Source organism: Littorina saxatilis, linkage group LG2, assembly GCF_037325665.1.
Source record: "Littorina saxatilis isolate snail1 linkage group LG2, US_GU_Lsax_2.0, whole genome shotgun sequence".
Lineage (NCBI taxonomy): Eukaryota > Metazoa > Mollusca > Gastropoda > Littorinimorpha > Littorinidae > Littorina > Littorina saxatilis.
In genome coordinates, this window is record NC_090246.1 from 24,921,599 (window position 1) to 24,935,653 (window position 14,055).

Below are 14,055 nucleotides of genomic sequence, written 5' to 3' on the forward strand. Positions count from 1 at the left end.
AAGTCAGAAAGTTAACTTTATCAAATAATCATTGACCTTTTTTGTCCATCAAAGTACTGACATAATCATATCAGGAAGACACAAGGTCGATCGTATTGCTTGTACAACTAGATTCTAATCATACCAATACCGCAGAAAAATGTCAACTTACTTGTGTTTTTGCCGTAACTTCATCCGGGTATCTGAGGGTCTCAGCAATGGCGGACATAATCTGGGTTCTTCCCAGCATGGTGTTGTTGGGCATTTGAGTGATGGAGTCTAGGATCAGTTTTCGGACCTGAATTACAAAAGTTAGTTAGTTAAGACAATTCAACAAGTATTCAGTGCATACAAACCTGTAACCAAATAGAGACCTTTTACCTACTTAATTTAGGAAAAAGGTAAGCGTGTGTCATTGTTATTTTTCTTGTTAGCTCTAGATAGTGTCCTTGCGGACTTCACCACAAAGAGTCTGATGACCTTTTTTTGGTGGAATGGTAAACGTACGTGGTAGCCATCATCATAAGACACTTTGTTTTAAGGTGATGGTGGTCGTCTTCATATACGGCTCCAATGATGCACCACCTACTCTAACAGTGTTGTGCCACGCTGACTGGCTCACTTAAAAACTGCGTGTTTGAAATAATGAAGAATTATGCGAAATTGTGTGAGCCTTTTTGTGTCACATGTGGTAGTTTTTACGTCATATCCTCTCTGTTTGAAGTTAATTGTGATTCTGTCGCTCTCTCTGGGCGGGCTGCGAAAAAGCGAAGCAGATGATATGTGTTCAGCATGGTCCATCGTATGAGAATGCTTGTGGGAACATTCCAACCGTTACGTTATTCATAACGCGAGATGCATGATTGGCTACAGCTAGGTCACGAGTGTAAAACGTACGTGTTTGTGGGAACATTGCAACCGTTAATCTATTCATAACGCGAGATTCGTGATTGGCTACAGCTAGGTCACGAGTGTGAAACTATAGTTTTTGTGGGAACATTGCAATCGTTAAACTATTCATAACATGAAATGCGTGATTGGCTGCAGCTAGGTCACGAGTGTGAAACGAATGTGTTTGTGGGACCATTCCAACCGATAACATATTCATAATTTGATGTGCGTGATTGGCTACAAATAGTTGACGAGTGTCTTTTGACTGACAGCCATTAACATATCGAAGCCGTCTATCTACATACCTCAGCACGGTTGTCCCTCTGCATATCAACGGCTCTCTGCTCGGCATACGACAGTTCCTCTGAAACCTAGAAATGGTATTCAAATCAATGTAAATGAAAAGCAATTGGTTGGCATTGCAACAGAAACAAACGAATTATGTTCATAACGACGGAGACTGAGCTTTCCACTTGGAGGAAGCGACCCGAATTTTCCAGTGATGGGAAAATAAAGTAATGAAAATGAAAATGAATAAAAGAGGAAAATGACTGATACTGTTTGAATAGTAGTAACATATTTAAATGAAGTTCTGTTCACTGGTGTACGCATACTTAACTTGAGGAAAGAAAGTACTTGATGATCACCATATATATGTGACCCTCCACCACGAAATGAGTCGCATGTCACCTCGCGCGGTTCTGCGCTAGGCTTAATATAAGTCCGGGGAGTGTCTGGTAACAGTTATGTTACATGAAGTCTTATATCGCGCGCGTATCTCCAAACTCGGACTCAAGGCGCAGGGATCTATTTATGCCGTGTGAGATGGATTTTTTTACACAATACATCCCGCATTCACATCGACCAGCAGATCGCAGCCATTACGGCGCATATCCTACTTTTCACGGCCTATTATTCCAAGTCACACGGGTATTTTGGTGGACATTTTGTATCTATGCCTATACAATTTTGCCAGGAAAGACCCTTTTGTCAATCGTGGGATCTTTAACGTGCACATCCCAATGTAGTGTATACGAAGGGACCTCGGTTTTTCGTCTCATCCGAAAGACTAGCACTTGAACCCAACACCTAGGTTAGGAAAGGGGGGAGAAAATTGCTAACGCCCTGACCCAGGGTCGAACTCGCAACCTCTCGCTTCCGAGCGCAAGTGCGTTACCACTCGGCCACCCAGTGAGGGTCACCTTAGTCACAGGCTTATAACTCAAACAGTTTTCGCTCCTTTCTAAAACGGGTTTCACCACTAGATAGAGCATACAAAACTCTTTATGATAATGTAAAAAATATGAAAATTATGCAAAGGTGACATGCGACTCATCCCGTGGTGGAGGGTCACATATACGTTCACGGAGGACTGAATGCATGTTTAACACTCACCGTTGTGTACGCTCCTACTCTGTCCGCGTCATAGGGTCCAAGAGCCGTGGCAGACTTCGTGCTAGTGATGGCATTGTTTTGGTACTCTGTTACAAGGAAGCAACAAGTAGGGTGGAGTTGTTAGTCTCTGATTGTGTAAACAAGACCTATCTACAAAAAATCAAATAAAAGACCTACCACGATTCTACGGCGCATCCTATGCGGTCAGCTTTGATGGATCCTCTGTGCATCTGTCTATCTATCGGTCGCTCTGTCCGTTTCTCACTCTCTTACCCCCCCCCCCCCCCCCATTCCCCCCAACACACCCACACACCTCTCTCTCTCTCTCTCTCTCTCTCTCTTTCTCTCTCTCTCTCTCTCTCTCTCTCTCTCTCTCTCTCTCTCTCTCTCTCTCTCTCTCTCTCTCTCTCTCTCTCTCTCTCTCTCTCTCCCCCATTTTGCTAAAGGGAGCACAGCGAAGAGGTTGTTTCGCATGTTTTCCATTACACATATTTGTCGTTTAGTTTCAAATATCCTAGACTGAAATGACGCAACCATGCATACATATCAACGCACACCGCTGGTGAATAATAGTATGTTAATACTACGGTGTAGGTTTCACACGATCGGAACATGAACATCTATTAGTCCTATAACTATTCTTACCATTCATACTTTAAACTTTTGGATTACTATTGCTGCATGTTCCATTGTTACTATAGCTTGAACGCATAATAGCCTGCATATTATGCATTTGATTTTGTGAATAACTACGTGTGTATGCTCTTCGTGCATCATCATCATCATCATCATCATCATCATCATCATCATCATCATCATCATCATCATCATCGTGCACCTGTTGCATACACATTCTATCCTAGGCACAAGGCGTTCAGGATAGGTCTGCCAACTGGCTCAGTGAGGATTGAAAAATGCTACATACTTATTCTACACGAAGTGTACTCTACTAACCCGAAGAAATGCAGCTGCAATATTAACATGTTTGATATGACAAATCAATGCGATGGAACTTTAATTGATATCATGACAAATTTGACTCAATTTACTCAGGTACAGAAGTTTAGATTGCACCAACAATATTTGTCAGTATAACACTTTTACTGAAACACGATGGATGAACTTAAAAAAGAAAACAGGAACGGAAGAGAAAAATATTCATTGATGAAAAAACGTACACAAGTTCTGATACATGAAGAAAGTAACATACAATTGCATTTCAAAACCTCTATTTCAGAATTCATACAACATGCACTAGTATCAGTGAAAAAAAAGCACTTATCACCTAGGTATTTCAAATTGTTATACAAACTTTAAAACCACCGCATGCTATTAGTAGAAGCTTTATGTTTTAGACCATGCAACATGCTGTTAGTAGATATCACACGTACACATGTCAAGAAATTACATTGCCAATCCTCAACATTGCGCGTTGATGAATGACAAAATTCATTATGTAACAAAGTTGTTTTTAGTATACAAACGTTGTCAAAACATTGTGTTAGCAGCAGTTCTAAGGAAAAAAAAAGTTTTTGCACTGGAAAGCAAATTGTTAGTTGTTTTCTCATGCAATGTTTTTGTCCCTTCAGACAAGTTGTTGTTAGTGATTTTTCTCATGCAAGATAAGGCAAATAGTTAGTAGTTTTTCCCTTATGCAAGTCATGCATTGTTAGTAACTGCACTTTTTCGCGACTGTGTCTGCAGAGATAAACTGTTAGTATTCATATCCATGCAAACTGCTTACCACAGATTCGGTAGCCGGTTTATTAGTTTAATTCTGCACATGTCTCAATGTTCACAGTTTATTAAGATAAGCAGCGAATAATGACCTGTCCCTGCCTTGTCCAAGTTTGCCGCTTTTTGTCCATTGAAAATTGTACTGAAACGACGATTTTCGGTCACGAATGGTAGCCATATTTCCCATAATGAATATGATTTGACAGCTCCGCTGAATACTGTTTTGTCCCCGTCTACAAATCTACAACCCAGAAGTGCATTCCCCGAAGAGAATGCACAGAATATGTTTTCCCATGCTATCTCCTGTCCACTAAATTCATTCTGGAAATTGTGATTCATTTTCAAAAGCCGTGCTAATCTCTATCGACCAAGACTTAAAGTAATACGCTTACATCATCATGTTTGCATCCTTGTATTTCCGATCAAAAGCCCTTCTTACTTCTTTTATTTAGGTAATACATGTTATTGACTTTCGATCATCAAAGAGCACGTTAACCACAATAATCCGCTAGTTCTAAAACCAAAATCCAACACTTCGATCTATCAAATCAATTCCTAAACTTTTGATTCCCTTCTCCGGCTACCTTAAAACAGAGAGGTTTCGATGATCACGGTTTTGTCGCAGTAATGGTGATCGACCGTCGGGCGATCGTGCCCGCATAGAGTACAGAGAAAATAATGATAGTCCCGCTTGGAGAAATCTGTGAAGAGAACCGTCTTCTTCAGTCAGAAGAAGCTGTGGAGCTGGTTTTGCTTATTCTGAGCATCGTTTTGTGTTTCTCAATGTGTTTTCCAAATCAGAGGAAATTGCACGTGTGTTTGTTGTGCGCAATGTCCGTGTCAAGTTTCTCATTCGTTCTGTGATTTCACAATGCATAGTCCCGAGATTGCATACATGTTATTCATATCCGCCCTGCGACAATAGCTGTGTATTTCGAAACCTCTCCGATGTTAGTAAGAAACAACAAAGCATGCAACAAGCACCTGTTTGACTCGTCTTACTATCCGAATTCAACATGGCGGCGATCGTGGTGACGAACTCCGTGCAAGTGATGAGATCCCCCTCGGCGAACTTCTTCGTCAGATCGCTGGTCGGGTTGTTGCGCAGATCGTCCGTCATTGCGCGCACGACGTCAGTGCTCACAGGAAGAACCTGGGACAGAAAGATGAAAACTGATATTGCCCGTTTGTGGCCTGTCTGCTGGGTGTTTGAAAGGGATGTCTGGCATGTTTCTCGTGATATTGCACACGTTGTTGTTATACGCCTATGCCATGTAAATGAAAGGGATTTCTGGCATGTGTCATGTGATGTTGCACATGCTGCTGTCATACGAATATGCCCTGTAATATACCTTGTCATACTGCATTTCACTGGGTCTCGTGTTGTGTTCATGGGCAATAAAGTATTCGTATTGATGTTAGTCATTTGTTGCGAACGTCCTAACAAAGCATTAAAGCAAACAAATTCGTCTTTTGAAGTAGAAATAAAAAAAAAGTAGAAGAACAGAAATGTTCATAGTTGATACGGCCTTCCAAAAAATAAAATAAAGAGTTGAATCTAATTTTTCACAGCTGGGATTGTAAAGAACAACACAAGTTATGAACGGAAAGTTATATGCTCAATATGTCACCACTTTGTACAATTACATTCGTGACATTTGCGTGACAGTTTGCATATTTGTCTGTCAGCTTTTGCACCCTATTATAACACTTCCCCGCTAACGTTATCTGCCCACCAACAACTGTAACTACAACATAAACGCCAACTTATCAGACCTAAGCGCGCCTTAAGCATGTCTTTACAGGGCGAAGTCGACTACGCGAAGTGTACTTCGCGCAGCTGGCCGCACGAAGCTTTAAAGCACTGAGTTATCGTGAAAAAGACTTCGCGCAGCTGGCCGCACGAAGCTTTAAAGCACTGAGTTATCGTGACAAAGACTTCGCGCAGCTGGCCGCACGAAGCTTTAAAGCACTGAGTTATCGTGACAAAGACTTCGCGCAGCTGGCCGCACGAAGCTTTAAAGCACTGAGTTATCGTGACAAAGACTTCGCGCAGCTGGCCGCACGAAGCTTTAAAGCACTGAGTTATCGTGACAAAGACTTCGCGCAGCTGGCCGCACGAAGCTTTAAAGCACTGAGTTATCGTGAAAAAGACTTCGCGAAGTCGACTTCGGGCTCAATGAAGGACGGGTCTTACCCGGACCGTGTCGATTGTGTATTCGGTGGAGGCGCCCATGGTGTCTCTGATCACGACCCTGACCGAGTTGTTGTAGTCGAGGTAGTGGGCCCCCTGAGACAGGGTCACGTTCAGGTCCACCGATCCACGGGGAGTCTTGACCACCGTGATCTGAGTCTTCACTGACTGCTCGTCGAAGAAGGCTGACAAATGTAAGGCATAAGAATGAGAGTACATTTGCGGAAGTTTAACGTTTGCTTAGCACTGTCAATTCAAGCGGCATTCTAGCGTTCCCCTGATGTTGCGTGCACCATTAAGATTGATTTTAAGACTTAAAAGAAAAGCAGCCGAGTGGGCATGTGTATATGTTCTTCTTCTTTGTGTAACTTTTGTCCTCGCTTTGCCTACAACCTGCTGGCCTCAGATTCTTGCAAGCTGGAGAATTGGGATGTTTATATACAGAAGAATGAGTATACTGAGATACTTGCAAAGGACTTGGTATGTTATTAAACAGAATGTGTTTACTTATATACTTACAGAAGAACCGGAATTCATCGATGCCAGTATCATCAGACCAATTAGAGCACACAATTCGGAAGAGCTTTTTTCGTGATACGTCCGCGACCTGAAATAGTGAGAACATGTTGCATACACTTATCTGTCTTTGTCTCTGTTTCTCTGTCTGTCTGTCTGTCTGTCTGCCTTGCAATAGCAAGCACGCACACACACACGCAAACACACATACACACACACAAGTAACCGTACACGTGTTCCTGTTGTATTTGTAACCCCTTGTTCTGAATAACATCTTGTTTAAACCAACACATGCATCATCCAACAACCCCAAACAAGACCATACCTTGGGCTCTATACTGCATTCGCCTCCTGTGGGCGGGTCGTTGAGCTTGATCTGGGTAGCTGCCCACCCAGTTACCCCAGCACGTGTGACGGAAACCTTAGCCTTGTACACCTTGAATTCCTTGAAAGCCTCGAAGAGGGACGGCTGGAGCGAGATCTCTTTGGATTTAGCTCCTGCAAAGTCCCCAGCATCTTCATTTAGTTTTTAGGGTTTTTTTACCCCCAGCTCGTAATGAATAAAACAAACCCACGTGTTCGCAGCTGCATGCATGAATGTGTGCGTGGGTGTATGATGTGGGGTGACCAGCGACGCATGAATGCGATGAATATCTATCTAAGCATCATTTTTTGCAATAGAGGTTGGCAATTAAGCTGTATCTTAGAGTGACCTCAACATGACAACAATGTTGGGATATAGCAATATGCAGGGGCTTTAAATGCGCCATGGAAGAGTTGAATGCCTTGTAGGACAAGCGATAGCGTCACAGTGGACACATATCTGCGATGGGCATATTTTCGAAAGGGAAAGTCATCATATCGAGCGGACACTGCATTTTGGCATTCTCTTTATCCGCTAATTATGACGACTTTTTTGTTCCTTCGAAGACATGCATATTGGAGCTTATTGCTGACTGGTACACTATTGGAGTGTTCAGAATCTCGCATCGCCTTCAAACAGGACAATTCTTCCACGGCGCATAAACCCTTGAGAGAATTCCGGATGCGACTGCTGTCGACATCAGCTGTACGTATGTAGATGTGGTGTGTGAAACACTATGTAATGTGATGACATCCTAAACCGTGTCTTCTGCCATAAATACGCTTAAGATGACATCTCCAGAATTAATTGGATGTGTATCTCGAAACGAACATAATAAGGCCATTAAATTACCGCAAATGAAAAGACAAAAGAACCTGCGAACGCAAACTCTAATACGATCTCGGAATATAAAAAAAAAAATGAATCGTTAGTTGCTTAAAATAAAAGCAGTCGTAACCAATTATTTAATTAGCGCAGAACACTAAGCAACATCAACAAATAATAATAAACAAATAAATAAATACATACATACATAAATGCACAAATAATTGAATAAATAAATAAATAAATAAATAAATAAATAAATAACGTAAAAAGCGGCGATTGCATCAATACTGCGCATACTCAAACAGCCTCATTCTGTAAACGTTGCCAACTACCAGTTTCTCTTTTCGAATAGCATGCCGCATTCTCACAAGTGAGTACTTTAAATAAACAAAGTTCAATTGTTAGTGATGATCAAGTGCTTAGAAATCAGTAACAAATCTAAGCCACTCGTGGCAGGGGATTGAAAGGGAAGGGTGGGTTGGGTGTGGGTGTAGGAACATTAAAGGCGGGAAGGGTGGGTTGGGTGTGGGTGTAGGAACATTAAAGTCGGGAAGGGTGGGTTGGGTGTGGGTGTATGAACATTAAAGGCGGGAAGGGTGGGTTGGGTGTGGGTGTAGGAACATTAAAGACGGGAAGGGTGGGTTGGGTGTGGGTGTAGGAACATTAAAGGCGGGAAGGGTGGGTTGGGTGTGGGTGTAGGAACATTAAAGGCGGGAAGGGTGGGTTGGGTGTGGGTGTATGAACATTAAAGGAGGGAAGGGTGGGTTGGGTGTGGGTGTAGGAACATTAAAGGCGGGAAGGGTGGGTTGGGTGTGGGTGTAGGAACATTAAAGGCGGGAAGGGTGGGTTGGGTGTGGGTGTAGGAACATTAAAGGCGGGAAGGGTGGGTTGGGTGTGGGTGTAGGAACATTAAAGGCGGGAAGGGTAGGTTGGGTGTGGGTGTAGGAACATTAAAGGCGGGAAGGGTGGGTTGGGTGTGGGTGTAGGAACATTAAAGGGAAGAGAAACACATCCACACACGGGCAGTAGAATAAGCGATGAAAGGTTTGATTTTAACTTACTACTACACCAACTCACAAACGACAAAACTAATCAATAATTCACACCATCGCAAAGTTATGACAAATGTCACGCAACAACATTGTTTCCTTCTGCACAGGTCAAATCAAACTCATAAAGAATTAACACATGTGAAATCATTCAGATATAACATCAAGACTAGACAGTCATCACATTTCGTTTAGGCTGACGCTTCTGCGTTAATGCACATGTTACAGAGTAGTATGACCACATACAGGCAGTAGATCTGGATATGTTATCCACAGAACAAGTGTACTCACATAAGCTGACACTTAATGCATCTACAAATGGGCCGAATATGCAAGTAAAACACACAGGAGTAGGACATAGTCAAAGCCAAACATCTGCAGAATGAAAAGCTGTATACGCTGTGAAACACAAAGCAACAGACAACCCGACACATCACAAGTATGGATGATATTTGCAGTCTATGTAGTGGGGTGACGATATCGCTTCTTTGTACTGCTGAAGGGATCTAAGACTACAACACTTATCTTTTGAACGGGTTTAAACTAAGTACTTTTGCCTTTTTTGTCATCATCATCATCATCATCATCATCATCATCATCATCATCATCATCATCATCATCATCATCATCATCATCTTTACTACATTACGTTCAAGTCTAGTGTTGCTGTCAACAATTTCTTTTCAGGCAACTCAGAAACAAAGTAACATTCTCTCTGTCTTTCTAACACATGAGCAGAACATTTCACAAGGGGTGGGGGTGAGTGGGTGGGGTGAGGAGGAGGGGGAGATAACACTTATAACAAAACCCAAGAATAGGAAGTAACGAAAGACACTTACGGGCAGGACAAAGGCGAACATATCTCAGGGAAGTGAATTAACAGAAACGTCCAACACACAATCCTTTGGCAGAAATAAACAGCAGGTTCACAGCGGCAGGGGAGGGATAGACACTGAAAGGTGGGCAAGGTTGTTCGGACAACTACTTCGCATATAAACCGCAATTAACAGGCAGACATCTGCGCCTTGGAAGAGAATTCCAGGTTTACGTGCCAGAAGCCAAAAACAGCAAACCTCTTTCGCAAGCGCACGATATGACTTAACAATTTAAGTGCAAACAATGATCCTGTAAACAACACCATATCTGTCAAGCCTTGAACGTGGAATGCAAGCATCCTTACATTTCGACACATAGAGGGAAAAAACCAGAACAACCTGACCGCTTCCTATTTATAAAAATAGGTTGTTGTTGTTGTTGATTTGCAGACTTAAATTTGAAGACTGACAAAGGTATCCGTTGCGAAATTAAATTTCAAAACCACAAAACAAGAACACAATAGCAAAAAGATCCCACTACGCCCAGAAAGCAGCCAGGCTGTTACATTTTTGGCTCTTCTTCGTGTGGAAGAAAGCTCTTATTCGAGGTAACAACCTTGAGGATCTATGGTGACTTACACGATACAAATCTACACGGGCAGGAACGAAGAAGGGAGGGTAGGAATCTTCAAGCTACTGGGTGTACACGGGCGGATTTTTCTATAACACGAATGACCTAGGACATCACAATGCAAAAACCTCATTGTCTATGTGGGTTGATATCCTACGTAGCTCGTACACAAAAGCACGTCGATCACCAATGACCCAGTGACCTATAGGCAAAACACCAAGGGGAGACTACTGCCACAGTTCCCCCTTACCGTTATCAGCTGCAGAAGCAGCGCACGCAAGCAAGATCAGGCAACGCGCATGCGCAGATCGTCATGTGACACCACAAATGAAAGGCAATTGGTTAGTTCAAGGTTAGTACTGCAGCTGCTGCGTATAATGAGTATTGTGTTGTTAGTATATGTTAGAAAAACATGCAATCAGTTTACAAATATATTGTTCAAGAATGCAAATAAGGCAGTGATCCACAGAATATGCAGAGGCGTCATATGTAACATTGGCATCACACACACACACACACACACACACACACACACACACACACACACACACACACACACACACACACACACACACACACACACACATATATATATATATATATACGCCCAAAGCAAACTTTCTGAAGAAAGGTTAGTTCAAAAAGAACGTGCACTGCGCGTCTGTGGTACATGTATTAGTAAAATCAGTATGTTAAGAAACAAAAGATTGAAGAGAGAAAACATGCGCATCTTAAATGACACACACACACACACACACACACACACACACACACACACACACACACACACACACACACACACACACACACACACACACCACACACAGAAACATAACAAGACCGGACGAGTCACAAAATCAACTGATTCACATTGTCGCAAGCAATTCAGTTTTCCTTTGTTCAGCAATACAACGCAATCTGCAGCTGTTTTGCAAATACGAATAAGAACGGATTTATAAGTTCAGCCAACGGACCGACCAGCCAGACAAATATAATTCTGTCAACCGCACTAAGAGAAATCATAAAAAAAGGAAAACAGAGAAAAAAATAAAAATAAAGAGACACCAATATCACAACCCCAACCACCACCAACAACAAACACGCACACACACACAAACACAAACAAATAGAACGTTTTACCTTGAAGATTATCTTCAATTCAGATTAACAGGAATCCCACAATTACAGCAATTTATACGCGCTGAGCTTTATGAAACCCAAACAAGTGCTAGCGCGTCAGACCACACACCCCGCACACATCCCGCATCCCCTACAGAAAACCAAAACAAATCGCCAGACAACGTAACACTGCGTAAGAACTCTGTACTCCATACATCAGTGATAATGATCTCACCGATGGTTCTGTTCTTCTCTATATCGATCTGCTGCAGAGGTCTCCAGCCATCGGGCCATCTGAAGGAGCTGAGTGAGATGTTCCAGTTGTAGTCCAGCACATCAGTATCAGGACAGTTCTGGCACTCGGCGCTCAGACCCAGCCTCGCAGACTTGAGCACCAAGTAGCCGTTGGGTAGCTGATGGCACACGCTCCCCGCTGTACACCTACGCAAAGGCAAGTACATGTATAGGCTGCTCAGGGGCGGATTAGGGGGGTGGTTACCGGGGTTCCGGAACCCCCCTCGGCTGTAAAACAAACATTAAAAATAATTATGTCTGTGAATGTTGTTTTTGTTTCTGGCTGAAAAGCCGGGGGAATAGATAATTGTTTAATCATTGTTATTTTTGTACAGTTTTAACTGCCAATCCTATGCGACATGTCTTCCTTCTGATGATACTATATGATGTCGGGAGCAGATATCAGTGAGAATAAATTGCCATTTTTTGGATTGGATTGGATTGGATTGGATAAGATTTACAGTCCAGTGAGGTTACCCTCATGGAAATTCGGGCTGCTTTCTCCACGGGGAAAGCGAGCTGCCATACATACGGCGCTACCCATATATTTTTTTTTTCCTGCATGCGTGTATTCATGTTTCCTGAGACTTAATGCCGTGTGAGATGGAATTTTTTTACTTTATTCCAAGTCCCACGGGTATTTGATGGACATTTTTATCTATGCCTATACAATTTTGCCAGGAAAGACCCTTTTGTCAATCGTGGGATCTTTAACGTGCACACCCCAATGTAGTGTACATTTTCGTCTCATCCGAAAGACTAGCACTTGAACCCACCACCTAGGTTAGGAAAGGGGGGAGAAAATTGCGGCCTGACCCAGGCCTGAACACGCAACCTCTCGCTTCCGAGCGCAAGTGCGTTACCACTCGGCCACCCAGTCCCATTTTTATATTTAGTCAAGTTTTGACTAAATATTTTAACATCGAGGGGGAATCGAAACGAGGGTCGTGGTGTATGTGCGTGCGTGTGTGTGTGTGTGTGTGTGTGTGTGTGTGTCTGTGTGTGTGTGTAGAGCGATTCAGACTAAACTACTGGACCGATCTTTATGAAATTTGACATGAGAGTTCCTGGGTATGAAATCCCCGAACGTTTTTTTCATTTTTTTGATAAATGTCTTTGATGACGTCATATCCGGCTTTTCGTGAAAGTTGAGGTGGCACTGTCACGCCCTCATTTTTCAACCAAATTGGTTGAAATTTTGGTCAAGTAATCTTCGACGAAGCCCGGACTTCGGTATTGCATTTCAGCTTGGTGGCTTAAAAATTAATTAATGACTTTGGTCATTAAAAATCTGAAAATTGTAAAAAAAAATAAAAATTTATAAAACGATCCAAATTTACGTTTATCTTATTTTCCATCATTTGCTGATTCCAAAAACATATAAATATGTTATATTCAGATTAAAAACAAGCTCTGAAAATTAAATATATAAAAATTATTATCAAAATTAAATTGTCCAAATCAATTTAAAAACACTTTCATCTTATTCCTGGTCGGTTCCTGATTCCAAAAACATATAGATATGATATGTTTGGATTAAAAACACGCTCAGAAAGTTAAAACAAAGAGAGGTACAGAAAAGCGTGCTATCCTTCTTAGCGCAACTACTACCCCGCTCTTCTTGTCAATTTCACTGCCTTTGCCATGAGCGGTGGACTGACGATGCTACGAGTATACGGTCTTGCTGAAAAATGGCATTGCGTTCAGTTTCATTCTGTGAGTTCGACAGCTACTTGACTAAATATTGTATTTTCGCCTTACGCGACTTGTTAACACTAACTTTAAAAGAAATAATGAGTGGCTGCTGACACCAGTTGATCATGTTTAAAATCAAGGATAAGCCACAAATTGTTTATAAAATAGTTAAAATTCTTCAGCTTCAGGGGGGCTTTGCCCCCCAGACCTCCTGGATCCCAGGTTGTAACCCTCCCCCCCCCCGCCCCCTCTTCGGGCTTAACTGCTCCGCCCCTGCTGGTTTTAGCTCTGACTCGTCACTGTGCGCCTTTACAACGACAACGATCGAACTATCTCAAACAACAATGCTGCCTTCTTAGCGCCAACTAACTACATGTAGTTGAAACAATAATATTGCCCTCAGGCGCGCCAGGTTGATTTCAGCTCTGACTGTGCGCCTTCACAACGACAGCTAACTATTTGAAACAACAATACTGCCTTCAGGCGGGGCAGGCTGATTTCAGCTCGGAATAGCTGTTAATGGACATACGCAACGAAAAATAGTTATA

At 42.3% G+C, this 14,055-nt stretch overlaps 1 protein-coding gene across 1 annotated transcript in view; it reads right to left on the reverse strand.

Annotated features, from left to right (window-relative positions):
* LOC138958574 (polycystin family receptor for egg jelly-like) overlaps positions 1–14,055 on the reverse strand; it is a gene marked incomplete in the record, with an annotated part of 112,216 nt that overhangs the window by 29,689 nt on the left and 68,472 nt on the right. Inside the window, 8 exon segments of the mRNA XM_070329774.1 lie at positions 152–277; positions 1,176–1,241; positions 2,266–2,351; positions 4,987–5,155; positions 6,200–6,381; positions 6,716–6,803; positions 7,038–7,210; positions 11,754–11,959. Coding sequence (XP_070185875.1) covers positions 152–277; positions 1,176–1,241; positions 2,266–2,351; positions 4,987–5,155; positions 6,200–6,381; positions 6,716–6,803; positions 7,038–7,210; positions 11,754–11,959 — 1,096 coding nt within the window.